General features: G+C 53.7%; 1 protein-coding gene across 1 annotated transcript in view; it reads right to left on the bottom strand.

Annotated features, from left to right (window-relative positions):
- Nucleotides 1-26,352, bottom strand: part of LOC136005930 (hydrocephalus-inducing protein homolog) — a gene marked incomplete at its 5' end in the record, with an annotated part of 48,470 nt that overhangs the window by 14,972 nt on the left and 7,146 nt on the right. The window contains 13 exons of the mRNA XM_065663820.1: nt 442-481; nt 2,422-2,735; nt 3,469-3,612; nt 5,289-5,432; nt 7,444-7,684; nt 9,195-9,433; nt 12,280-12,432; nt 13,805-13,969; nt 14,428-14,563; nt 15,836-15,936; nt 16,519-16,686; nt 23,612-23,738; nt 25,262-25,463. Coding sequence (XP_065519892.1) covers nt 442-481; nt 2,422-2,735; nt 3,469-3,612; nt 5,289-5,432; nt 7,444-7,684; nt 9,195-9,433; nt 12,280-12,432; nt 13,805-13,969; nt 14,428-14,563; nt 15,836-15,936; nt 16,519-16,686; nt 23,612-23,738; nt 25,262-25,463 — 2,174 coding nt within the window. The remainder of the gene's footprint in view (nt 1-441; nt 482-2,421; nt 2,736-3,468; nt 3,613-5,288; nt 5,433-7,443; nt 7,685-9,194; nt 9,434-12,279; nt 12,433-13,804; nt 13,970-14,427; nt 14,564-15,835; nt 15,937-16,518; nt 16,687-23,611; nt 23,739-25,261; nt 25,464-26,352) is intronic.

The raw sequence follows: 26,352 nt of genomic DNA, 5'->3' as shown, positions 1-26,352 counted from the left end.
AACTTGCCTTCAAAAACACCTTTTCCTGCCCTCAGAAGAACACGAGACTGGGAGCTGAGAGCCTGTGGAGCCGGGGGCAGGATCCAGCCCAGCTCCTCGCACTCCTCATGCTTTTCCCTGTCTCTGATTCACATCCTGCTCTCTCCAGATGCTGCAGCAACTGCTGCCGCAGCAAATGCTGCCGCAGCAAATGCTGCTGCAGGAATTTCTTACCCACCACTAGATGAGGACCAAGATGGATAAAGTCCTCCATAACTGCCGCACAAGGAATGTTCTTGACCAGCCCGATAACACCTCCCATGTGGCCTCTCCAATGACCAGCGATGCGCTTGTTATGACATGAGGCCACTCTGGAAGCAGCACCCAGGACACCAGTGGGAGTGGGAGTACGTAACTGCTTGCTACACTGGAAATGTGGAAGTGAGACAGATTCCCACTTACCTCCTCCACACCCAAGGCGAGGGGCTCTGTCTCCATGAACCTGGAAAAAGAACAGACCTTTGCTCAGGGACCTTGCAGTGGGAGGGAGGGAAGTCTGCACAGCAGCTCCTCGGCAGGATGGGGCCCCTGCGGGGGCATCAGTGGTGTGAGCTCAGCAATGAGCTCCAAAACTGGGATGGAGCAGGTCAACGCCTGGCAATGACACTGCTATAGCAGCGCTGCAGGCAGCTGGCAACTGCTTGCCTCCAGATCTGCTATCTCCTGCAGTGTGATTCTGAAGATCCATTCCGTCACTGGAGAAAACACCTTGGTGCAAAGGCTTAGCTCAGCTTTGAGCTCTCAGAGGTCCAAGGGCTGAGGCTTAGGGTTAGTCTGTCTCTAACCACGTGGGTCTACAACAAGAGTAACCACGAGAGATTCGTGCCTCAGAAGTCAGAGAAAGGGCACAAGTTGGTCTACACTGCCTATGTCCAGCCACACAGCAACAGTTGGATTGTGTTGCTCATATGATCACTCTGCCCCAGGTAGCAGCAATGACCAAAGAGCAAGGAGGAAAGAACGGGCTGGACAATTAGAAAGAAAAAAATGTAAACACACAAAGTCTTGTTGAGGCAGAGAAACAGCGTTTTTCTCTCCTGACCAAAATAAACGTGCGCGACTGATCCTGGGAGTCTCTGATGACCAGCTCCAGCAAGGTCCCAGGTAGGGAAAGTTCCAGTCTTTGATCTCCCCTTCATGAGACCTGATGCTTGATTCCCTCCATGTCAGACTGAGTTAGAGCTGATGATTTAGAATACCAACAGTGCTTAGTGTGGACCAGAAATAACATCTGACACGCTGCCCTTCTGCAGGCTCCTAATGAACACTTTGAGTGTTTGGTGGTAACACCTTGGAGACCATCTTCATTTCCAGCTCTGGCACACAGCATCCCATGGTGTCTGCTGAGCGCCCCGGAGTGCCCCAGTGCCCTGGTCGTCTCCCCCAAGCCCTCCTAATAGCCACAGCTCATCTCCAGTTCCCAAGAGGTCACCTCCTCCGAGTCAGATCCCAATTCCCTTCACACAGCTGCTTCTTGATCGTTTCCCTTGTTTGTAATAACAGCGCTTCAGTGCCACGTGGTGAACTTTGCTGCGTTTCCTAGGGCATTACGGAAAACCATTTGCTACCGTCCTTCAAACTGCCCAGAGCAGACTTTTGTGCTATGCAGAGAAGCCGCAGCAGAAGGAACACTAGGAATGTGCTTCTAGATGTGCTTCAGCACCACTACAAGTTTGCTCTTGGCCTTGGAAACCATAGACCACCACTGCATGGTCCTCCTTCCCAGGGATGTCCATACAAGGGCTCCCTCCAGCATCTACAGCTGGACCTAAAGTCACAGCAGAACCTGCCATTCCTCACTAAAACTCTACATAGCTCTTCTGTGAATGTGACGTGCAGTTCAAGAGATGAACACTCACTTCAAGGGGCTGTTTGCCTCAGGCCACGAAGATCTGAGAAAGCAGCTTTCTACATCAGCCCTCCTGCCCCCAGGAACCCATACAGGCCTACAGCAAAGCAGAGCAAGGGACTGCGACAGCAGTGTGTCACTCTGATGGCAGTGCCTGGGTAGGATCTTAGTACAAAATGACAACAGATGGGCTTAGCAGGGAAGGACACCTTCTACATCCGCTTCTCCAAGTGCCGAAGCACGGCTTTGCAGCTGCAGAGATAAAGCAGGACTCCAGCTTATGGCTATGTGAAAAGGGTCAGTAGTGTCCTACAGTCCCAGCCTGGCTGGAGAATGCTGTCTCCTTCCCAGCATCAAACCGGCGGAGATCACCTGTTCCCTGAGCACCTTGGCTGAGCACAACTCAGAGGTGTGATTTCCTCAAGGGAAGGTTGAAAACAATTTGGCAGATCAGGCAAATGGCCTCGGGCTTTGCAAACCACAAACAGGACATCAGGAAGAAGAGCTTCCAGGAGAGGGAGAGGTGCGCATACCTCACTGGGTTCACCTGGCTGTCCTTCAGGAATGCCCAGTGGTACTGGACAACCAGTGGGCTGCAGTTGGTCATCTCCATGTAACGCACATCCTTGCTGTCATTCAAGATGCAGCCAAAGTCCACGGCCGTGGTCTGGATCTGGAGATTCGGGAAGTAGACTTCTCCCCGGACGGTGACCTGCTCTTCGTGAGGATGCTCCAGGAACTTGATCTTCAGAGCCTTCTCCGCTGCCCGGATAAGCAAATCCTCCTCATAAGCAGGGTTAAATCCGATGCAGAGTTGAAGTTCCTCCCCTGTCCTCAGCTTCATGGGCTGCAAGGAGATGAAGAGAAAATGCTCAACGTGTGACCCCAACACGGGCTTCTGGCTTCATCCTTCATTTTCTTCACGCTGTCTGACCAAGCACCGCACTTTTTTCTGAAGCTGCCTGAGGCTCACGGTTCTGTGCTCTGCACCAATACAAGAGGAAATCCACGTTGGTCTCCTGAATTCTGGAGCCGCAGAAGCCACCTGCTAAACACAACCAAAGCAGCACTCTGGCACCCAGGCCTTCGCCCTCACTCTGGAGGAACTCCTTTAGCCTGCAGCACAGCGGTGGCTGCACCTCTGACAACACGTGCACTGCAGAGCCCATGCCCAACACCTTCCGCACACACCAGGGCAGGAGCCAGACAGCAGCTGGAGAAGCCTACCTCAGCCTTCCCAAAGGCAGGGCTGCCCTCAAAGACAGCAAGCTGTTCCCCAGCTTATCTGAGGATGGCTGCTGGAGAGCTGGCATGCCTTCCAGCAGACACCTTTCCTACAGCTTGCCCACAGCTGGGTGCCTGCTCCCTCCTCCCCCTGTCTTCAAGCCAGGAGGTCTCTTCCCCATTCAGATGGCATTCTGTTTCCTTCAGCAGCTCGTTTCACATCTGATTTAGCTTGGGCCACTTTACTGCAGACTCTACAGAACACACTTCCATCATGGAGGACCTCCCAACAGAGACACACCACCACGTTCATCCCTCTTCAAAGCCCAGCAGCAAGAAAGTCCGGGGCTGCTCACCTGAGCATTTGCAGGGAGAGGCTGCTGGTCCGCAGTGCAGATGGAGAAGGGCTGCTCTAAGGCAAGGACCACGCTGAGGGGCAGCGAGCACATGTTCTTTACAGAGAGAGGCTTGTACATCACAGCCAGGACATCACCGGGGTGCTACAGAAACAGGAGACAAGAAAAAATGACCTTGAAGTGGCCATGGACCTCCTCCCCTTCAGACGCATTTCAAATTTTCCAACCCCAAAAGTGCATCCATCTCTATTTACTCTTTTGATTGGTTTCTACCCCTCTGCAAAGCTTGTCCTCCAACTCTAGCAGACGCTTTCGCGTTTAGAACCCACAGCCTTCCCCAGGGGACAGGGAAACAGTCTCGCGTACAGATGAGGGAGCAGCCCCCCAGTGGAGGCAGCTGCTTCAGCAAGATCCAACACAGAAAGTGAACCCACTCTGGCTCCAGTTGTGTGTCCTCTCCTGCCCAGAGAGCACACACAGGCACAAGGCACAAGGCCATTTCCACTCCCATACAGTAGTTTCTTACCACCCTATCAGCTCTGCCAGGCCCGCAAGGCAGTGATGCTGCTCAGAGGAGGCAAGCAAGCAGGATATGGCCTGCAGCGGACAGCCTGCAGCAGCCCGAGGTCAGCTTTGAACATTCACGGGCACATGCAGACAGCTCCAAACCTCAACAGTCTGGCCGCAACCTGCTGCCCCTGCTCCACTGACAAGATGTTGCAGCCTCAAAGCTAAGCTCAGCCTAAGCCTTTTCCTCCTGTCCATGCATTGCTCCGCGCTTCCTGCATGGTTTATCTAAACTAGACAGTCTTTGGGAAACTAATTGTGGATGCATTGGCATCCAACTCCTGCAGTGTCGCAGCACGCAACACATGGGAGCATGTGGCATCAAGCAGACCACAGGCAGACATCAGGGGGAGCTGAAAAGCTTCTGATTAGATGTGAACCGCCTGCTCACAGGATTTGTGCTTCTCTGGAAGCCTGGGAAGTGGAGGAGAGACCTGAAACCGCAGAAACTAAATCATGAGCTATCTGCTCTTTTTCAGACACCTCACGCGACGGGGAAAGGTGATGCAGGAGTCGGGATCCAGACACTAAAGGGCACACACGTTGCACTGGTGCTCTCATCGCTGCAGCTGAAGGGCACTCGTGGGTCCTTTGAAGAAGGTGAGGCTTGGGAAAGGCAAAGAGGCAGCACCCATACCGACGGCAGGGAAGGCAAAGAGGCGCAAGAGATGCCAGTTTTTCCTCATTAGCTTGAGGAGTTGACAGGAATCTCAGCTTTTCTCAGCTTCCCTACACGATCGCTGCTCGGACATCACCACACCTTGGAAGATCCTCAAAACCCTGACTACAGACACTGGCGTCTCTCTAGAGGGGGGCATGCTCCCCCTCGCCAGAGCAGCTGTAATCTCAGTTCTACCTGGCTCAACTTAGAGAACAGCCTCATCTCTAGCAGCATCCTCACTCCTCTCACCACCACCTCAGGGAGGGTGAGGAGGGATCTGCTCTCCACCTGCAGCCCCAGCACAGCAAGTGGCTCTTCCAAAGCCCACGCTGCTCTCACGGGTCCCACATCTCAGCCCGTGCCCTTGGCTCAGCAGCTCAATTCTGTCTGCACCTCGAGAAGGGCAGAATAGAGCTGCGGAGACTGTCCCCAGCCCCACAGGGGTGAAATAATGATCTCGGCATTCATGACAAAAGCTGGGCCTGGCTCAAGTCAACAGCCAAAGCTCTGTGGACTTGGAGAACTTCCTCCTTAGGACACAGGCACACCCCAGCCACACCAGTCAGTGCCAGGATGCAATGCAGAGACTCACCTTCTCCACCCGGAAAGTGATTTCTCTGCTGGATATTTGCAGAGCAGGAGCAATGAACTCGCACGTGACGTCCACCTGCACGATCAGATTCTTCACTCCCTCCTTGCCCACGATGGCGTGACACAGCAGCTTCTCCTTCACCACCTGCATGCGAGCCACACGGCCCCCAGCGGGTGTTATCAGGGTGTCCACAAAACACACTGCATCTTTGAGCCGCCCACCCACACGCCCCATTACTGCATGAAGTTACAGCCATTGGTCTCCTCAGGAGCCCTCTCTTCTTTATAAGCTGCTTCCTCTTTGTTCTGCACTCACGCGTCCCTCGTGTTACAACCCAACCACCACAAAAGGCCCTCAGGAGTCTTGTGCTGCCTACAGCTGTCAGAACAATCCCTGCCCAAACGGTTATTGCTTTGCTTTGTCCCACTGCCAAACAAAATGCTTACCGAAAACTGTAGGAACTCATGAAAAAAAAACAAACCAGACTGTATGAAGGGAAACAGGGGATAGAAGGATCAATGCCAGCAAATCCTCCCTTGCAAGTTTAGTGGAAAGGATCCCTGGGAAAACCCCAAACAGACAGCCTGCCTTCCTAGGATGTACTGTGTCCCCCTAGACCTGCCTGTAAAACAAACCTCCCCAGGAAAGAGATGTCTTCAACCTGGCATGAAAACCCTCCACTTAAGCTGGATGCTCTTACATCCAAGACTTTTCCTGATTCCTCCTCATGGTTTCACTTCCCCACATTCCTCCCTTTTTTCCTCTCTCTTCCCTCTGATAGACCACCACAACCCAACTCCTCCTCAGAGCCTAGAGACGTCAGAATCACCTGTGCTGCACGTGCACCACAGGGTCTTGGGCTTCTAACCAGCCTCAAGAGTATGAAGTTCCCGAGACCTAGGGAAGGTGGAAGACCCAATCCCAGGCTCTTGGCTTGGACTGCACGAGCCAGGTAGCCACAGCTGAGCTCACAGATGCCCATTTGGCTTTCCAGGAAGGCACCCTCACCAGTGGCCTGACCATTTCCCTTCTGGTTCCTTCTTCCCTCTTCAGCAAATCCTCATGGGCTCAGGACTGCACACGGACAGTCCCATCGGAGTCAACCAGCTGAGGGATCAAGTCTTCCTCAAGCTACCACTCAGGCAGTGTGTGCCAGGGAAGGCACACCGGGGTCAGACGGCAGCTCCTCTGCAGAGCTGGATTTCCCCCGGAGAGAAGGGTCCAGGGAGGAGAACACTCAGTGACCCTGCTGAAATCTGCCCCTCTGAGCTGCAACCCAAGGGTGCTGCAAGACCTGCCTGCCCTCGGCACACGGGGGCTGGCTGAGGGAGCGGGGCGAGCGCTGATGGGAATACTGACACAAGTCAAGCTCTCAGTTCTAATGATCCCTGGAACACTTTCCCATGTGGACGGACATCATTCGGATCATTAGAACTGGCACACTGGGTTCATTTCTCTCGTCCCGGTCTCCGGGCCGGACAAGCTCCCGGCCCGTGTCTGTCTACAGAGGAAAATCAATGCTGCTCCCAGACACTCCCTACCTTCCTGGGTGTTTTGTTTCACTCGCTGCTTCCCCACACAGACAACTGCCCATTTCTTTAGTTACTTTCTGCCTGGGCTCCCAGTCTACCTCTAACTTTAAGGCCAGCTGAGAAAACTGGGGCTGCTCAGCCTGGAGAAGAGAAACCGCGGGGAGACCTCAGAGCAGCCTTCCACTAGCTGAACGGGGCCTACAAGGATGCCGGACACGGACTCTTCTCAGGGACTGCAGCAACAGGACAAGGGGTAATGGACTTAAACTCAAACAGGGCAAGTTCAGGTTAGATACAAGGAAGAGGTTCTTCACTGTGAGGATGGTGAGGCACTGGCACAGGTTGCCAAAGCAGTGGTGAATGCTCCATCCCTGGCAGGGTACAAGGCCATGCTGGACAGAGCCTGGGGCGACAGTGCCTTCAGGCCATGTTTTGCTACCACCAAGTTGGCTTTATGGTAGCCATGGAACTCAAAAAGCCTCAGCAACTGACGGTGGCGAGCATGGAAAGCAACTGGTGCTGCCACGGTAACTTATGGCAGGAAACCAGGTTCTCAGAAGCACTTGCCCATTTGCTCAGGCAAATGTCAAGGGGCTGCAGAAATGCCCTGATGCAGAACTCACCTGGGGGGTGCTGCAGGAGCCTTTCAGCACCACCTCCACTGTCTGGCCGGGCATCAGCTCCGTCCTCAGCGGCTGAAGCTTCAGCACGGGGCCACAGGAGGAAACCTTGCCCTTGCTGTTACTGATGCGAGGGAGACGCTTGCGCTGCTTAAGTGTGGTGCCACCTTCTGTGGTCCAATAGAGCAGATGGGTGCGTCGTCCTTTGTTTGTCATCTTGAAGCGGTAACAGCAGGGATCCAGGCTAGAGGAGAAGAAGAGACACAAAATGGCAGGGGAGCTGCTATTTGCCACTGGTCACCCAGCTTCAGCACCCTGAGGGCACGACCTGACTGCACACTCGGCTTCACCAAAAGCCAGACCTTGGCTGCCCCTAGGTTTGTCACCATCCAGCAGCTGCTCTGCTGGCACCCTTCCAGCAAGGAAGAGCTTCGTAAAGAGCCGGCCCCACATGCAAGTAGCTGGAGGAACAGCCTCGCTGCCACTCCACCTTCCCCTTGGGAGCTGTTGTTCATGCCTCTGAGGCGTCTCGTAGGGAGCATCCAACCCTCATTGCCCACAACGTACCACCCTCTGGTGGCGGCTCTGCAGCCGACAGCAATGGCAACAGCTCCAAACTGAGCCCGCGGGCAAAGACATAAAGGGGGGCAGAAGACAACTACATGAATCACATGGACACCGTCCCCTCCATTGTGCAGCCAGCTTGTGGCTGCACTGAGCACAGGAAACTCTGGACAAGCACCAGCCTCCCTGCGATGTCCCTGCGTACGTGGAGGGCTCGTGGGTGCGTATTTTACCTCTCCAAATCTATCCCAAGTACTTAAGGTAGGATTAAGCTGCTCTTTCTACCCCAAGAATTCAGGTATCGGAGCACCACGGACCCTCTTTGCAGCCACAGAAAGGAAGAGCCACCCCAAGAAGACTGTTCTTCTTCTCTGAGGAGGTCTCCAACACAAGGCAAACAGCACTTCTTTCCTCCTGTCTCCAAGAACATGACTGGTTTCAGACACACACGTTGGGACCACTGAATCCTCTCCTTCCAGCTCACCAATTTCAATCGAGACTCTTCATTTATCCCACTCCACCTCAGCAGACTTCCACACTTCCACACTTCCTCCCCCTTCCAGAGCTGGTCCTGCATCCACACTCGCTTGCCCGTGCCTCGGGAAGCAGGCAGGAGAAACCAGGGAAGAGCCACCACGTCTAATAAAGAGCAACCGGGCACGGAGTGGGGTAGAGGAGCCAACTGGGGGATGACACAGGGCAAAGAAATTCTGCTGCTCCTCCAGGGCTCCTGGCCAGAGGGGAAATAAACCAGCGCCATTCATTCAGTCGAGGAGCTGCTAACAAGCTACTGCCCAGGCTTGCTGCTGCTCTGAGATCTTACTCCAGACGGAATGGCAAAGCAAGCACTATCACTGCAGAGAGAAACATGTCTGTACTTGTAAGGCAGCATTTCTCAGCTGGAGGCTTCCAGGACCTGCTCTCTTCCTCCAAATCTTTGTTTGATAAAGTGAGGAGACAAATGGATTATGACTAAAGACAATTCAGCAACAACTTAGCAACTGCTCTCCAGCTCGGTGGCTTTCAGAGTACCTACTGACTTGCAGATGGCCATAAAATGTTTCCAAAGGAAGCCCTGTGGCTTCAGGGAAGCAGAGCCAGGACTGTGAGCACTGAAGAAGCTTGAGGGACTGCAGCAGAACTCCTCCTTGCTGAGCCCATGGGGAAGTGGGAGCTGAGAGATTCCCTACCTGAAGCAGGGCGCCAGGTTGAGCTCCGGGCCAAAGGGTTTGTCAATGACAATCGTGGTGCCAACGCCAACAGCCTGGACGGGGATGACGTAGGCACGACTGTTCTCAATGAACAGCACCACCTCGTCCTTGAATTGCTCCGTGTCATCCAAGTTTGCAGTGACAGCCAGAGACACCTCGGCCTTGGCAGGGATCACTCCCTGACTGGGTCCAACGGTCCAGCACGAGTCTGCACCAGCCTGGAAGACAAACAACACTCATTTAGGACAGAAACCACGGACCTGGCTGCCACCAGCCAAGGCCTGCCCAGGCAACACGTTCACACCGAGCCAGTGGGTGTGAAGATTCCACTGACATTCATGTACAGCTTCTCTGGCTCGTGCTGACACAGGGCAGCTCGCTTGGAAAGGAGCCCTGAGAGCTCCGCTCCAAACGTGAATCTGAGAGTCTGCTCCCTGACAAAGCTCATTTATCAAAGCTTGGCAACAAGCCCGCCAGAAAATTGTACCCCAGAAACTATTCCTGAGGAATGAGGATGGGGGTCTCGACGGAGCCAGACCTTCAACTCCCTGGCGTGACCCAGCACAGCCCTGCTGGGCCCGCCCAGGCCAACAGCCCACGCCAACAGCCCAGGCCAGGGGAGGACGATTTGCATCCTCTCCTCATTCTTTCAGTCAGCATCTGCTCTGGCTCCAAGGGGCAGCACCGTGCACTGCTGAACAGGAGACCTGCCAGGGCCACAAGGCTCTGCCGAGACACATTCCCTTGGGTTTCTAGGTCAGCTTCTGCCTGCCCCCAATCCAGCCTGTGTCTCAGAGACAAGAAACCTCTTGGAGCCACGCTACAAAATACCCCCACTTTCAAGACAAATACCCAACCTCTGATAACATCTCTGCTACTTGCTTATCCTTGAGTGCGCCGCAAAATGATGCCGTAGCTGCATGCACTGCATGCACAAAGACAGTGGCTATTTCTGACCCTATAGCAGCTTCTTGTACTATTGGGCATCAGAGCTCCTGAGTAACCAGTAAGGGCTGGGATCCACCACTTCAGAAGTTCACCACGATAATCAGAATCTTATCCCAGCACAGACATCCATCGTGAATGAAAGCTTCCACAATCTGGTTACAATGGACACCAGTGTGCAGCTGACGGATGGAGGGAGGGAAGGAGAGAGGGAGGAAGGGACGGATAGCTGCCCCAAGGGATGACTGAGGAGACACCACAATCAGCTCTCTTGAATCTGTTTACAGATGAGTCACTGAAGTGATCTGGTCACTCTGGCCTTGCACAAGTGACAGAGGAAGCAGAACTCCACGTTACAAATGCAGCTGCACTTGATCAAGCCGTAGCTCTAGCGAGAGCCGTAGCTCTAACAACAGCATTCCCATTCCCGTAGCTCTAACAACAGCATTCCCATTCCCGTAGCTCTAACAACAGCATTCCCATTCTCAGTCAGGCTGAGTCACTGTCCTCGTACGGCTGCTCATGAAGGGGAAATAAACCCCGTCCTGCACCAGCTGGCTGCAGAGCCTTGTCCCAGGTGGTTCAGCATTCCCGGTGGGGGGGACCCTCTGTTCTTCATTTCAAAGCTGCTCCTTATCCACACAAACAGCCAGTGGCAGGAAACAGCCCAAAAGCACCCCGAGCCCTGCAGGAGGCGGAGATCAGAGCCTGAGGCTGGCTACATGCTCCCGCCAACAACCGGCCTCCTCCTGCCTCCTCAGCATCAGCATCTCCTCAGCACAAGCACGGGGACCACTGTGGTTTAGCCTCTGCCCCGAGCACCGTCAACGGGATGTTTTACGGGATCAAGGGGCAGAGCTTGTCTCCATTTGTGCTCCCTGTCCACAGCTCACCCCTCCATGATCGCATCTGCCCTCCCTGCCAGGCTGGGGAGGCCAGGGACACCACTCTGCGCATCGCGGCTCTCCAGGGCACGGCTACGGCTTGCCCAGCTGCTGCCAAGCGCAACATTTAAGAACCAAACTGCTCCTGCTTTGCCTTTGGGAAAAGCTCTCAGCTTGCTTCTAGAAGCACAGCTGTCTTGAAGACTTCTAACCCTCTGTAATTCAGTTGCCAATAGGCACAGCGCAACAGGACATGTTTGCTTTCCCCTGACGAGCAGAGTAACAATTGCTTTGCTTACCAGCAAGTAAGAAAGGGCACTGAAGGAGGCAGCTGCTGAGGGCACTGGGGTGCTTGCTCTTTGCAGAGGTCAAAAGGAGATTTTTATGGTGTGGACAAAGCAAGCTGCCTGCGAATCCCCCACTTTGAGGTTCTATTTAACCCCCAAACGCCTGGAAAAGCAGCAGGAGGGAAATTCAGCCCCCTCCTCCTTGCCCAGGGGGCTGAACCTGTGCTCTCACACCCTGCTGGATGCCTCATGCGCAGACACAACCAAGTCCCCAGCCACAGGCCTGCGTGAAGCGGCTCCAGAACTTCAACAACCCAGCCTGCAGAAGAACAAACCTCCTCTCAAGCCCCTCACAGACGCCCCTCCGGTGGGGAGCACCCCCCAGACCCAGCACACGAGCCCTTCCTGGCTGCATCAGCCCCTGTTAGAAGACCCCACAACCTCCTTCTGCTCCGCAGCCTGTTCCACCCTGCCGCCTCCAGGAATTAAACAGCCTCTTTCTGCAGCCACATGCTCTACAATGTTACAGAGCACACAGGCTCTGCAGGTACACAACCCTTACAAGTCTGCTTCTGGGCAACAACCCAGCTGGTTTGACCCCCGAGGAGGTGTGAAACCCACTTCACCCTAAGCGCCTTGAGGACAGACCTCTCAGTTCCAAAACAAAGACTCTCACAGCTAAACGCCTTCCACAAAATAAAGGGAGAACTTGCAGAAATGAACTCCTTTCTGCTCAAACATCTCTGCAAACTCTGTTTTACTGACGGGTGCCCCAGCTACAAGTGCCCCCGGAGCCAGGCTCCTCTTGCTGCACTCGGATGGAACATCTGGCTTTCTCTCTCAGACACATCTCAGTGACATGGAAATGTTGCATAGAAATAAGTGCTCCAGTCACAGGCTGCTATGGGCCACTCACTTGCTCTGGAAAACAGCCCCAGCGACACTTACCATCTTTGCCGAGAAGGATGCGGGGATGACAGACTGATTGGAGAGGTGAAGGGTCCGGGAAGCATCTTGTAGAACTTGGATGCTGCCAAAATTTATCTCACTTGGGTGCACGTGGACAACTGGTCCTTCTCCAGTGCTCAATAAATGGATTTCCTGCTCCAGGAGGCAGGCAGGAAAGAGAAAAAAACAACAGGGAAGGTTTAGAATGACTGGACAGCTCTAAGGGGGCTCGTAGGCTGAGGGAATTCTGACTGTTTGAAGCTGTCAGGGTTGTGAGGCTGAAACAGGAAGGCTGGAGCAAAGGTGGCACCTGGAGTGGTCCCTGCGGATCTGAAAGCCACAAGATCCCATTATGAGGGGATACAGAACCCCCATCTCCCACGCATGCTTTTCACACCTCCTCCATGCTGTCAGCTCTCCTTCCGCTACTCTGTGCCTACGCCTGCTCCTTGTACTGCTCCATCATGCCATAAACCACCCTCCCTGACTGCTGCGGCTGCACAGCCACACTGCACAGGAACTTCTTCAACCTTCCCAAAGCTTCTCCTGTGAAAACCAGTAGAGGCTGGAAGCAAAGCTCTTCTCAGCAGAGATCATGCAAGTTAGTTGCCTCTCATTTGTGCTTGTGTGCATTCCTGGTATTACTTCTTTATTGCACCAAGACATTCATTATTAATTGCATCATTCGAGCAGTATTTTTTTCTGCTGACAGCCTGAGACCCAAAAGTTTGTTCCTGCAGAAGGGGCACAAACTAGCGGAGGAGGAATGTGGATCCTTTTGCTAAACCCCCTTCTCACATCACTAAAACCAATGAGAATTTATCCAGTCTGGCGGGATTTCCCCAGCTCCAAACACCCCAAGCCTTAACCAGGCTTGTAGAGCCTGAAGAAGGGAGGGCTCGGGGGAGACCTTAAAGCACCTTGCAGTGCCTAAAGGGGCCAACAAGAAACCTTGAGAGGGGCTTTGGATAAGGGCCTGCGGGGACAGAACAGGGAAGGACGGCTCTAAATTGACGGGGGGGGGGGGGTGGTGATCAATATGGGATCCTGGGAAGAAGCTCTTCCCTGTGAGGGGTGGTGAGGCTCTGGCACAGGTTGCCAAGAGGAGCTATGGCTGGCACAGGCTGCCCAGAGGAGCTATGGCTGCCCCATCCGTGGCACTGTTCAAGGCCAGCTTGGATGTGGCTACCAGCTCCCGAAGCTGCACTCAAGCCATAAGGCAGACCTAGAGGAAATGACACCCAGAAACTCCCATTTGTGCAGGCAACACCCAGCCAGGTTTTGACCAGCATTTGCGGGCTGCGAGCAGCAGCCGAGCACGAGCGCAGCGCCTTGAGGATGGATTGACCGGGCACAGGGTCACTCAGTCCCATGTCTTCTCCAGGCATTAGTGTTGCTTATGCCACGAATGCCTTCTTTCCTTGTAGACAACAGCCATAGATCATTTTCCCTGGAAGAACCCCTGTACGCTCTACATCCCACCAAGATGAGAGGCACAAAGGCACACGTCTGCCCCAGCACTCACCAGTGGGGATTCTTTACTCCCAAACACCGCAACACGAGCAACGGTGTCCTGCTTTCCCATCACCTGGACTTCCAGTGTGAACGGGATCTCCACCGAGCTGTGAGGCTGGATAATCCCACGGGGCTCAGGGCTGGAGTACCACACAGCAGCAGCATCCTTGTTCTCCTATAAGGGACAGAACCAAACACGGCTTCAGACTGACCTTTGAGGAAACTTTCAACTCTTTAACATCTACCACAACGCCAACTCACACACGTGTCTAAAAATGCCTAGGAGAAAGCAGAAAGGCACAACTCAAGATGCAAGACATGTATGGGTTCAGCATCCCGAGGGGGGCCAACAGCTGCTGCCTCCACAACCCCCCGTCCCGTGCTGGCAGCCTCCTTGCAGCAGCTTTTCACAACCCTACAAGTTCTCCCGCATTGAAAGCATCCCAAAGACTTGAATATAATCTGCTTCCTGGAGAGTTTAAGCTGCTTCCTGGAGTTGATATTCAGGTAGCTTCCTGTTCCCAGCAAACCTTTAGGGTTGAATACAAACCAGCAACATCTTAACCAAACCCGTTTTTTCCCTAACAAACCCCTAGGTGACATTGGAGGCAGGAGGCGGATGCGATGCCAAACCTGAGGAAGAGCCCAGTAGCAGCCTGGAAGGTTGCTGTCGTTCACAAGGGTCAGCATCTGCTGGTAAGGGACTTTGAGAGAGCATCGTCCAAAGGTCAGAGCCGGGTGGAGCACTCGCAGCGGGGGAATTACACATCTAGGCAGAGAGATGAGCAAAAGGGAATTAGATTCTGACACAGCGTTGCTTACTTGTTTACTTCTCAATGAGCACCAAATGGAGCACGACCCATTTGTCACCGTCAAATAGACATTTGATACGCCTACAGTGAGAAACAGCCTTCAACTTCTTTTTACCCAACAACCTCTTGCAAAAGAGGGGCAGACCCTGAGTCTCAGCATCACAAAAGCTGCTCAGTGCCCAGGCAGAGCACGGTGCCCAGTCCCAGGTCAGCTTTGCCCCTCCTTTGCCCCAGGAGGCTCGCAAGGACCCTCTCAATGGCCCCAGCGAGGTGTGAGCTCTGAGGGAGCTTTCCCACCGAGGAGCAGCGCTCGCCAAGGCTCCAGGAACACCAGACTCCAGTGTCTCAGGGAAAACACCGCTGTGTCCCTGCCTGAAATCCAGCCCTTTACCCCAGCAACGCAGGGTGCAGGCCACCACCTGCCCTGCGCCGTGAGCGATAACCCTCTCCCAGGCCCTGTGGCTGCCTTGCTCCTTTCCCCACGGGTCCGCACGCCAGCTGCTCCCATTTGCACTTGTTCTACACAACTGCAGCCCAGGCACTGACTGCACAACTCTGCCCGGGAGAGGGAACAGCACCGGTGAAATGCATCCCTCTTGCCGTTGAACTGACGCCCACCGCAGCACAACAGGCCTGAATGTGGCTGAAGCAAGAACAACTTTGAGCTTAACTCCGAGAACATCAATGCTCAGCAGAGCCAGACGGAAGCACAAAAACCTGAGCTCACCTTCCACACCAAGGACTACTTTGTCTGTCACAAGATCTCGCCTTTACTTTTCCCTCACCAGTCCTGCCCTAAGCCCCTTGCCCGTCTGCACGGCCCCTCCTTAACTGAGGCAGACAACAGCTTGCAGCAGCTGCTTGCTGTGGCCCAAACCAGTCCTGGATTCTGGCCACAACCCAGCACAAGTCCAACACTTGCAGGAAGGAGGAGAGGCGGCCCTTTGGAAACATTACACCTCAAGCCCCCAGAGCAGGCCGATAAGGAATATAATCACAGTTTCCTGTAGGAGAAGGCCCTGGGCCGTGCCTGTGCCTGAGCACAAGTGCTGCTCATCATGGACTGCTTTCCATGCGCTGCTGTTCTCCTGTCTAGCTGGGCAGAACTAGCTCATTGAGCAATGCTCCTCGTTTGGAGCTGGAGCCAGCCAGCTCTACGCAAGGCAGCACCACTTGCTTCTGGCAGATGCATAGGGAAAGAAGAGGGGCTGCAAGGGAAGCGTTGGTACCTGGCTCTGACGGGCAGTGATAACACCTCTCTGCCAACACCATCCACATCAGCCACCAGGGCCAGCTTGTATCTCTTCACGGTGTTGGAGCACAGGGTGACCTGGAAGACAAGAGCATCAAATACTTCATCACTCCCAAAACCCATCGGCCATATGCAGTGCCCTCCACATCTCCTTCCACAGCAAGGAAAGGGAGGATTTAGTAGATATGAGGAAGATGAGGTATCAGGAAGAAGTTCTTCCTTGTGCGGGGGCTGAGGCCCTGGCACCGGTTGCCCAGAGAAGCTGTGGCTGCCCCATCCCTGGCGGTGTTCAAGGCCAGTTTGGATGTGGCTTGGAGCAGCCTCGTCTGGTGGAAGGTGTCCCTGCCCATGGCAGGGGGCTGGAACTGGATGAGCTGTAAGGTCCCTTCCAACCCAAAACAGGCTAGGATTCTGTGATGTTTGCCTTTAATTCTTCTGCTGGTTCATGTGTAGAGCACAGTCTCTGGCAGTAACAGAAGTCTTTGGACAATACCTGAATTACTGAATGCGCTTTGCGTTGCCAGGGCAGATGTAGAGCCCAACACTAGTGCCCAACTCTTACTCGCAGGATGCTCAGAGCCAGCAGTGCTAAAGCCCCCTCAATGCCACCGAAGCTCCAGCTCCACCTCTGAAGCACACAGGGCTGGACTCTTCGCGTACCTGGATATCCAAGTGTCCCTTGGCGCAGATGGTCCCTGTGGAGGGCCTGATAGTAAATTCAGCTGGCTTCTTGGCACCTGGGGCTCGCTTTCTCCACGACGGACCAGTGCTGTCTGACACCTGAGCAAAACTGGTCACGCTGGGTGCTCCCGAGCCGTCCCCAGGAATGCGAAGGTTGAAGTTGAAGGGCACCGAGGAAGTGTTAGTGAGGCGGCAGCACAGGGTGCGAGGAAAGCCTGGGAAAAGGACACAACAGGAGTTTATTATCCCGTGACTCCTGGGGTGGACATCCTGCGGTGATAAAAAACTGCGCTTGGAGTTTGCCTCCTTTCAATGGCAATTACAGCTGATTGAGAAGCTCTGTGGGGAAGTCGTCGTCAATTACGGTCCCTTTTACGCTTGTCACACAGAAATGCCACTCTGACACAAGTGTCTCTAACTGTGAGGAGCTCTCACCTCCCCCAGACCAGCACCAATTCCTTCTCAACCATGACGGTGCATCCAGAACATTTACTCTCAAAAGTCAGTCCAGAAAAGTCCCTGTGAACTCCACAAACACTCCCACAGTTTTCGAGAGATAAAAGCAGTATGTTGTCATCAAAGAGATGATCCAGGAAAGGAAAGGAAAGATGAAATTGGCAGCCACAGCATGATGCAGAGCACTCTGAAGCAGTTTCTCCAGACAGGAACCTCGGTGCATCTCCTGGTTTGGGACAATCGAGACTGAGCCTGTGGCAGCTCACGGCCCACTTCACTGGAGGCAAACCTGATGCTTGCTCAAGAACAAGCAGGACCTGTGTCTCACCCTCCCAAAGGAGTGGGGACAAACGGCCATGCTGCACACCGCCTTTCATTACCCCACAAAGGCTGACATGGCTTCAGCTTTGGTACTTGCTTTCCATAATGGAAGCCACTGAGACAATCGCAGCTGATCTGGGGGGTTGTGTTCACATTTAAACTTGAGACCATCTCAGTGAGAAGTCCTTTGCGAGACTGAGGTGGAGAACCAGAATCTGCATCTCAGTGGAGAAGCTCTGGGTGCACAGCCGCCAGCTCTGTCAGCAGAGCTGGGCTTTTGGTGGGGAAGGAGGAGCCCATGTCTGAAGACATGGGCGCCCAATGCGGAGCTACTGCTTGGCCATGTTACCTGGGAGCTGACAACGAGTTGGCCTCACAGCACTAATTGATTTCTCACGCTAACGGTCAGGTGGGTAAATGGTGCCCTTGCCTCACAACAGCAAAATTCACCCAGGGCACCTACAACTTGCCTTCAACTCCCTTCTCCAGTTGGCCGCGGACAAGAAAAACTTTCACAGTCATTCTGTTGCTGGGGACTGGCAGATTGGGGCTGGACTGACTGTGAAGGACACCAGAGAACACTGACTTTCTACTCCCTCCGTTCTATTTGAACCATTCAATTGGCTCTGTGCCATTCTGTCTGGGTCTGTTTGATCTCATGATGGCAAAATACTGCCTAGCAGCTGGCAGTCCTGGTTTTGACATGCTGAAGGCGGCTATGGAGGAACACAAGTGACAATGCTGTCCTGGACAAGTGCTCCATCTGGGTAAGGCTCAGACCTCCCACCCTGCAGCCCAAGCCCAGGGCACACTCACCAAAGGAGACTTCACCGAAGCGGAGGGACGATACATTGAAATGAAACGCCGGCCCAGTGACACAGCCACTGTGAGGACAAAGGCAGAGGAGACATGGCCTCGGTTAAAGAGAACTGCAAAGCCTTCAGCTTTCCTTACCGTTCCGGTGGGTAAAAGCCGGCCTGAGAACCTCAGGGGGTTTCACATCAAGCCCTCACCCTCATGCTCAGCACAGCATCCAGGTGGACGGGAGGCAGCCAAAGCAAAGCGGTCAGCAGCCCATAGCTGCTTGTGGGGCTTGGGGCACAGTGTCATGCAGGGTATGCCCCCAGGTTGTTGATGGCCTGAGGAAGGACACCAAACAAGTGATGGCTGCGTGCCTCAGTTTCCCCATCTGTAATGTGTTGGACACAGGGGTGTCCCCAGTAAAGCACACTCAATGTAACTACCCTTCCCAGCCACAGCTTTCCTGCTTTGGCATTTCTTAGCTGGAACCGCTCTTCCCATGGAGTACAGGAACACCTTGCTCAGAAGATCTTGATCCACGCAATCGTTATGGGGGCAGGACTTTGAGACACGAAGCCGGGGGAGCCCCAGACATCCCTTGACAAGAGCCGCAACAGCTCAACAGAGCGGACAGTTGAATCTTGGAGGAAAATATCAGCCAACCACCAGGGCACCAGCTGACCCATCCAAGAGCAACACGTCTTAAACCACCCAACACAGAATCGTCAAATCATCTACGCTGGAAAAGACCTTTAAGATCATCAAGTCCAACTGTCACCCCAGCGCTGCCAAGCCCACCACTAATCCGTGTCACTAAGGGCCTCGTCTACACGGTTTGGGAACACTTCCAGAGATGGTGACTCCACCACTGCCCGGGGCAGTCTCTTCTGACCACCCTTTCGGGGAGAAACTGTTCCTAACATCAAATCTAAATCTGCCCTGCACACACTGAGGCCGTTTCCTCTTGTCCTTTCCCTTGTTACTTGGGAGAAGAGACCAGCCACCTCCTGGCTCCATCCTCCTTTCAAGTAGTTGCAGGCATAACGGAACCTGAACGCACCGCATCTCCTCACCTGCCCTTAAATTCAGCAGACTTGAAGGCTCCAAACTCCAGGACTCACCAACATCCACCTGAATCACCACGTGAAGCTGCACAACACCCATTAATTTATTTCATGGTTGATGCCAACCAATGCCAGCTCTGCCTCTCAGCTCAAAATCAAGGACCACAGCAAATGGTGTGTTCAACCCAACCTATTCCATGGCTCCCTCTTGCTGACAATTCCACTTCACTTGCTGCTGCGGTCGCAAGGAGTCAGCATCAAACTGGAGTCAAGGTTAGTGTGGGCTCCTAGTGTGGGGATGCCAGGATGAGAGCCAAGATCAAGACCTCAGACAAGCCTTTTCTTTCTCAATGAGGTAGGTGGGAGATGACTACCCAGAGAGAGATACAGATGTGGCCGCCAAGCTCTTAGAACCCTCCTCACCTCACAGTCAGCGTCAGAGGCTCAGGGGATCCCTTCACATTGAACTGGAATTCCTCTGTGAACTGCCCCACGACACTGGCATTGAAGGAGATCCAGATGGCCTGATGATCAAAAGGCAAAAGCATGCCCTCCCGGGGGCCAAAGGTGAAGCAGGAGCCCAGAGCTCTCTCCGGAGGGACCACGCTGAAGGGCGTCTCAGTAACTCCTCTGTTGAGCAGGAACACCTGCAGCAGCAGCGAGAAGGCAACATGGAAATACATGAGGAATCCTCTTTGCTTACAGAAGGCTCACTTCTTTTCTAGTTTAGCAATTAACATCTGTAAAAGGCAGAAGATGCTGAGCGCTGCTGCCAAATACAACAGGACGAGTTCTGCCTCGGGGTTTTTTTCCATGCAAAGCAGGGATAACTTCACACAAACAGAGCCACTCTGGGCTTATTCCCCTGACACAGAGCACTCCACTTGACCTGCAGTGCCAAGCGCCTGCTCAGCACCACCAAGTTGATTCAGACCCATCCCACAGCTCCACGAGGCTCGCTGCTGCCCGGGAGCCATCCGGATCCACCCCATGCCCTGCGCCCCGTCCTGCTCACCCTGTAGCTGTGGCTTGAGCCAACAGTCACCTCCCCGATGCTCAGCTGGTCACAGCTGAGTTGGACCTGGGGCCCGACGCCTTCCCCGCTGATGCACAGGGGCAGCCTGGTCTCACAGCCTGTGGAGGGAAATCTCTGTGAGTGCAATTTCCTCTGCTACGCGGCACTTTCCAGGTTGTCTCAGTGCTGCTGCCGGTCCCTGGGCTGGATGGAACCAGCTCTAGATGCTCCAGGAGAAGATACGGGACCCATCTCGTCCCTCAGGACATACGCCTTGGGGCTGCTTTCTCATTTCTAACCAACCCCCTGGGCCGGTGTCTCAGAGAACCACAGAATGGTTTGCGTTGGAAAGGACCTTAAGATCATCCAGTTCCAACCCCTTGCCATGGACAGGGACACCTTCCACTAGAGCAGCTTGCTTCAAGTCCCGTCCAGCCTGAACTTGAACATTGCCACGGGTGGAGCAACTTCCTTGGGCAGCCTCTTCCAGTGCCTCACCACTCTCACAGGAAAGAATTTCTTCTGTATATCTAAACTAAATCTCCCCTGTTTAAGCTCGAACCCATCAGCCCTTGTCTTATCTCTCCAGTCCCCGATGAAGGCTCTCTCTCCAGTCATGGGAAACCAGCCTTCTCACTGAGCAGATCACATAAGCCATAAATGTACTGCTAACGTGCACATCCCTTGGTGCAAAGGCAACCGAGACCTCAAGGCTTACAGCTAAACTCCAAGGTGGGTCCTTTCCCTTACATTTGCTAGAGATGACAGAGCACAAGATCTTCAGTCTGAAGGCTGCTCTCAGCCACTGAAGCAGCCTAAGGTGCCTGAATCCTGGCTCAAATTTTGGATGAGCTCTCACTGCCATCCCAGCCTACTCTGCACACAAAGTGAGCAGCACGAGAAGGAGGAGAGAGCCACGCCACAAAGACTCATCTTGGAGGTAACTGGTCTACAGGGGCCTGGTGCTCCTTCACTAAAGCTGTGTTGCAAATGCTGGCAAAGCCATGGCGGGAAAGCTTATTCCTTCACTGCTTGGTCACTTCTGGGATCAGGAAGGCAGAGCCAGGCATCCTGAGCCCTGGCCTCCGACAGGAGACCACAGGGAACCACGGGGACAGCGGCGTGTGCCAGCACTGCCCTGTTGAGCCCTCCAGAACTACATGAGGTCCGAGTGGGCTGGAAGAGTGTTTCTACCTCCTCTGTGGGAACAGGAGCAGGAGGAAAGAGCTGTACCTGAGATGTCACAGTAGACTGTCTCTTGGTAGACTCTGGCTTCTTCGGGCTTAAAGATCACATTGATTTCAAGGGAAGAATTGGGCAAGACATCTCCCTCCTGAAACAGAAGTGACAGCAAACCATTTATCTTCAAACATCACATTCTTGTTTCCACTGCAGCCCTGGAAGCCTTTATTTAGAGCATCAGCAAAGAGCAAGGAGCAAGCAACGCTTGCCAACAGGATTTACAGGAGAGCTTGGAAGCAGCAGCTTCCAAAGTCCCTCGCCTTTACTGGCACCCAGAAGGGGCATTTTGTTCCCCTCAGAAGAGACTGAGCTCTTGCTCGCGGATTTAAGTCTGGGCCACGCTACCAGTTTCTGCAACTCTCTGCTGCTCTCGCAGACAATCCTGGCACTGGTGCTCAGTCCCAGGAAGCCCTGCCACACATTTCAGGAGGCATCCCTGGTTTCTATAGGCTCTCACTTCCTGCAACTGGTTTAAGGAAAGGCACCTCTCAGCCTTACATGGGCTGCAGGAGCAACCAAGAAGAGAACAGCAGCCCCTTCCTCGGAAAACAAAATAGAAAAAATAAACTACTTTCACCCACTGTAAAAGAAAGAAGAGGTTGGGATTATTCCAGGGTTTACTCCAAGACGAGAAGGGATGCTGCGCTGCTCAGACAGCAGCCATTCTTCATCTCAAGACCATGCAAATACTCAGAAGGCAGGCTCTGGCTGATTGAAGGCCATGGGGTTTTTGCTGGCATCACCAGGAAAGTGAGCAGTTTTCTCTACCTATCTGCAGTAGAACTCAAAAAGCCCGTTTAAACCTGCCAGCCTCGTGTCCAGGCTCACAGACGACACTGGAAGGGAGACTCAGACGTGGTATAAATCCAGGTTTTAGGAAGGGATTGCTGTGCTTGGGCTCAATTTGGCCTCCTTTCCACCCAGGACCATTGCATTCTGCAGGTCAGTATGTGAACTAACAGTGCACCAGTGTCCTTTCTTCAGCCCCGCGCGCTACGTGGGAATGTGTCCTTACGGAGAATAACTGATACCTCTGAACACTGTGAGGACACTCATGAAGTGCCCTTAATTCACAGCCCTTGCAGCAGAGCCCAGCCTGGGGTCGGCTCTTGCTGCTGTTCAGAAATGCTTTTTGCAATAAGTGCCCCTAGCCTCACCAGAAACCGGATGTCTCCTCTCTTGGCACATCAAGCAGCTGATGTGGGATCTGCCAAGGGACCTCCTTCAGAGATGAGAAGGAGGAGGAGCAGCAGGAAGGGAGGTTCTCAGCCATCACTTACCATGGGCACAATGGTGAAAATATCACTGCAGAAAGGCATGGAGCCTCCCTGCACCTCTGTCCCCTGGTTCTGGGAGCTGCAGATGGGAAGGGAAGGGTGTTCTCTGAGAGGGGGGACCAGCCCGTGCTCCGTAGGAACATCAACCAGCTTGTCCTCTTCCAGCCTCTGCAGCCTGTGCCATGGGAGAGACGAACCAAGCAGATAATTGAATAAGCAGCAGATTTGCAAAGCCTGTCGTGTCAGTGCACGAGCAGCAAAGCACTCGGCGAGGAAGAGCAGCAGCTCAGCACAGGGCTGACCCTGAGACACAGGCTCCCACATGGATCCCATTACTGCCGTTCTTCCCAGCACAGCAAGGAGTTTTACTCCTCACTGACGAGCTAACAAGAGGTTTCTTAAAGCTGGCAGCCCTCAAGAAAAAGCCTCCTGCATTGGGAGGGGAGAAGCAACTGGCTTTCAGCTGCTCGTTACCAGCATCACACTTTTCCCCTTCCCTTTTGCACCCACAGGGGTGAGGAGACAGTATCTGCACTGCCTTCCACCAGAGGATCCCGGTGCACTTCCAAAGCAAAGCAACGGATTTGGGCATCCCATCACTTCAGTGACACAAATGGCTTTCTGAGCATGAAAACAGAGGTGCCAAGAGACGAAGGCACTCTGCCCAGCATCACCTAGTAAAGAAGTCAGGACCAGCATCTCTGAATGCAAACCCTACGTGGAATCTTGAACCACCTCATCTTTTCCCTCGTTTTGGCCTCCACTGCAGAGCTGTGATGCACTTGACCTCTCCCTTTATTGGCGGCTGCAGCAGAAATCATTCTAGTGTTTAAAGACCACAAGCGGGAGATGAAAGGGGAGCCCTGCTGCAGAGCGGTTGCTCCTTGCTGGCACACTGCTGTCCCCCCTTCACGCTCCAGTCCCCTGGCCATGAAGAACCAGCGGGTGACAGCACTGGGGGACCAGGGGAAAGCTCCACGTGCAGCAAATCGAGGCAACGCCGTGTGAACGATCATCACCCAGCTAAATCCAAACGCAAAGAGAAGGGAAACAGGCAAGGACGTTACTTGCTGCACACACACTGAGCCTCGCGCACATGCTGTGCATGAGGAGGGCTTCCACACACTGGCATGAGCAGCCCTCAACTCAAGCTCCGTCAGCAGGCCAGAATCACATCCCCAAAAGCGCTGCAGGAGGGACACCTTCTTTTGGGGTCACATCCCAACACAGGCTCCTGCACTGCCTCCTCTCAGGAAAAGGCCCTCTCTCCTCTGAGATCTCAAAAGCTTCTCTGACAGCAGGACGGTGGCCTTGGACCATCCCCAAAACTACGAGTAAGGAGGAACCAAGCGTCGTGCTCAGAGTCAAGGACAGAGACTGGCACGACAGCAAGTCTCATACGTAAAAAATCAGGTTGAAGTGAACTCTGGGGAAAGCTGGTGGCTTCTGAGGGGACAGAGGATCACCCAGGGTCCAGTCCGAGACAGGCAGGTGGGGAGAGATGCTAAAGAAATGGTCCAGGGAAGAATCAAGGCAAGCTCACGAGATTTTCTTTTAACTCAGTGCGTTTGCACAGAACTCACACACTGTGTCATTAAAAACAGACAACCGTGGAAAACTAGTTCTGGCCTTTGAGGCATTTCTGACCTAATTACGCTGAACTTGATGTGCTCAAAGCCCTTGAAAAGTGCTGCAGTTCAAGGCAGTTTCCTGATCAGCTCTGGGTTCAGACTAATTCCTGTATATCTGCACCCATCTGAGCCTGAGAAGTCGCACAAGGATTGCCCAAGTCACATAAGCTTTAAAGTGTCATTTCCAGTTCATCCCCCCAGGCTGTGAGTGTTTCTCTGCTGCCTAAAATGGCAATTTCAAAGCTTCGCCAGAGACACCCTTGGAAGAACCTGCCCCATCTCTCACCACCACGACGACACAGGTTGCTGAAGCCCAAAAGCACTTCCAAGTCCTGGCTGCCCTCCCTTCCCCGCAGAGCCCTCCACATCTGCCCAGCCTATGAGGAAGGGGAGAAACACCTCGTTGGGCCAGAAACCAGGACACTGAAAGGCAATTCCCCAGCCTACGGCAGGACGGCCTCCACCTTCTGGGCCAACCAAGCACTCTACCCTGCCTGTGACTGGAAAAGGAGCCTGCCAGCTTATCAAAGAAGAAACTGCTAGAGTATCACAGTAGCTGTGCCACCTGCAGCTCTTCAGGGCTACTGCTCAGTGCAGTCCCAGGTACCGAGTGCTGACACCTTCCTCAGCCTCATGGACCCTCCGTAGTGCACGGATCTCTGAACTCAATAGTTTGCCGCTCCCAAACGTGAGTTTGTCCTCTCAAGCAATCCAGTGATTGCACTCAACCTTCTCTCCCCAAAACATCATCCTCAGCTGTAGCATGGCTGGGACTGCAATGGCAATGGTTAAGCTCCACGCTGTGCATGGGTTTACGTGCCCTAATCCGTTCAAAAGCCCCAACAGCCCTCTGAGACCGTGTGTTAGTTTTCCCCTGGGGCATCTATCTTTCTGAGACGAATCTCTCAAACAAACCTCAGCTTCTGCCGCTCCTCCTCTTCCAGATCAACAAAACGCTTCCACTGGAAGTGGGCCGTGATGGCACTCTGATTCTGGATGACCAGGGATCTTAGCTTTGACAGCGTGACAGAAGTCTTCTCAACTGTCAAGGAGCTCTTGTCAAGCCTGATGTTGACATTTACAGCTGTTCCACAAAGGCTTTTGTGAACATCTTCACCTGGAACAAAGCAAAAGCAAGTCTCGCCTCATCTCACTTGCTGACGGAAGTACAAGGAACAGAGCAATCTGCAGGCAACAGAAGAAAGAGCTGCAGTTTTGAGCTGCATAAGCAGTTCCCCGGATCAGGACACTTAGCATATCCTGACAGCTGCACATGCTACAGCATGAGGATGTCCTGGCACCACCTTAGGCACCTTATTTTGAGGGTCGTTCGTGGAGATGTATCTTTTCAGATGTGCCCGGGTGCCCTTTGGGCTGCCATCCCACTCAGGTCACAGGGAATTCTACATCCAAGTCACTCAGGGACGCTGAGGAGCGCCACCTCAGCCATGCCTTGCCCAGGGTCTCCTGCAGGCAGGAGATGCCCCCAGTGTCGTGTCATCCTCATCTCCTGGTCCTGAAATATTGGGCATAGCTCTGATGTCAGAACCCAAGCGGGAGCATTTGAAATGCAATGGAGAAGGGCAGAAACAACAATGGAAACTACAGAGCAGCTTCTGTGCTGAGCTCTGCACTCAACAGGCTGCTACTGGGCCCTCGGATCCATCTGCCAACTCCTTTTGCTCCTGCTACAGTCACAGCCAGGTGCCTCACCACTGCCCGCACATTCTTCCTTGTCAAACGTGCTGCTGTTACCACTTCACCACCGGAGAAGTGAGTCCCTTCACTAGGGTAAGTGTCCTCTGGAAGGCTGGAGACTTACTTCCAGCACCAGAGCAACACGCACAGCAGCACAGCCATTTCAAAGTGTTTCTCCAAGGTGGTGTTCACGACCTACCTTCAGACATCATTGCACCCTCACATTAGTGACTCCAGCCAGCCCTAGCAGCAGCTTGCTCATAAACCTCACCACTAAAGAACTGCTGCTAACAAGGCGGTTTCTACAG

The sequence above is a fragment of the Lathamus discolor genome, chromosome Z, assembly GCF_037157495.1.
Source record: "Lathamus discolor isolate bLatDis1 chromosome Z, bLatDis1.hap1, whole genome shotgun sequence".
NCBI lineage: Eukaryota > Metazoa > Chordata > Aves > Psittaciformes > Psittacidae > Lathamus > Lathamus discolor.
This window is presented reverse-complemented; position numbering and strand designations above follow the sequence as displayed.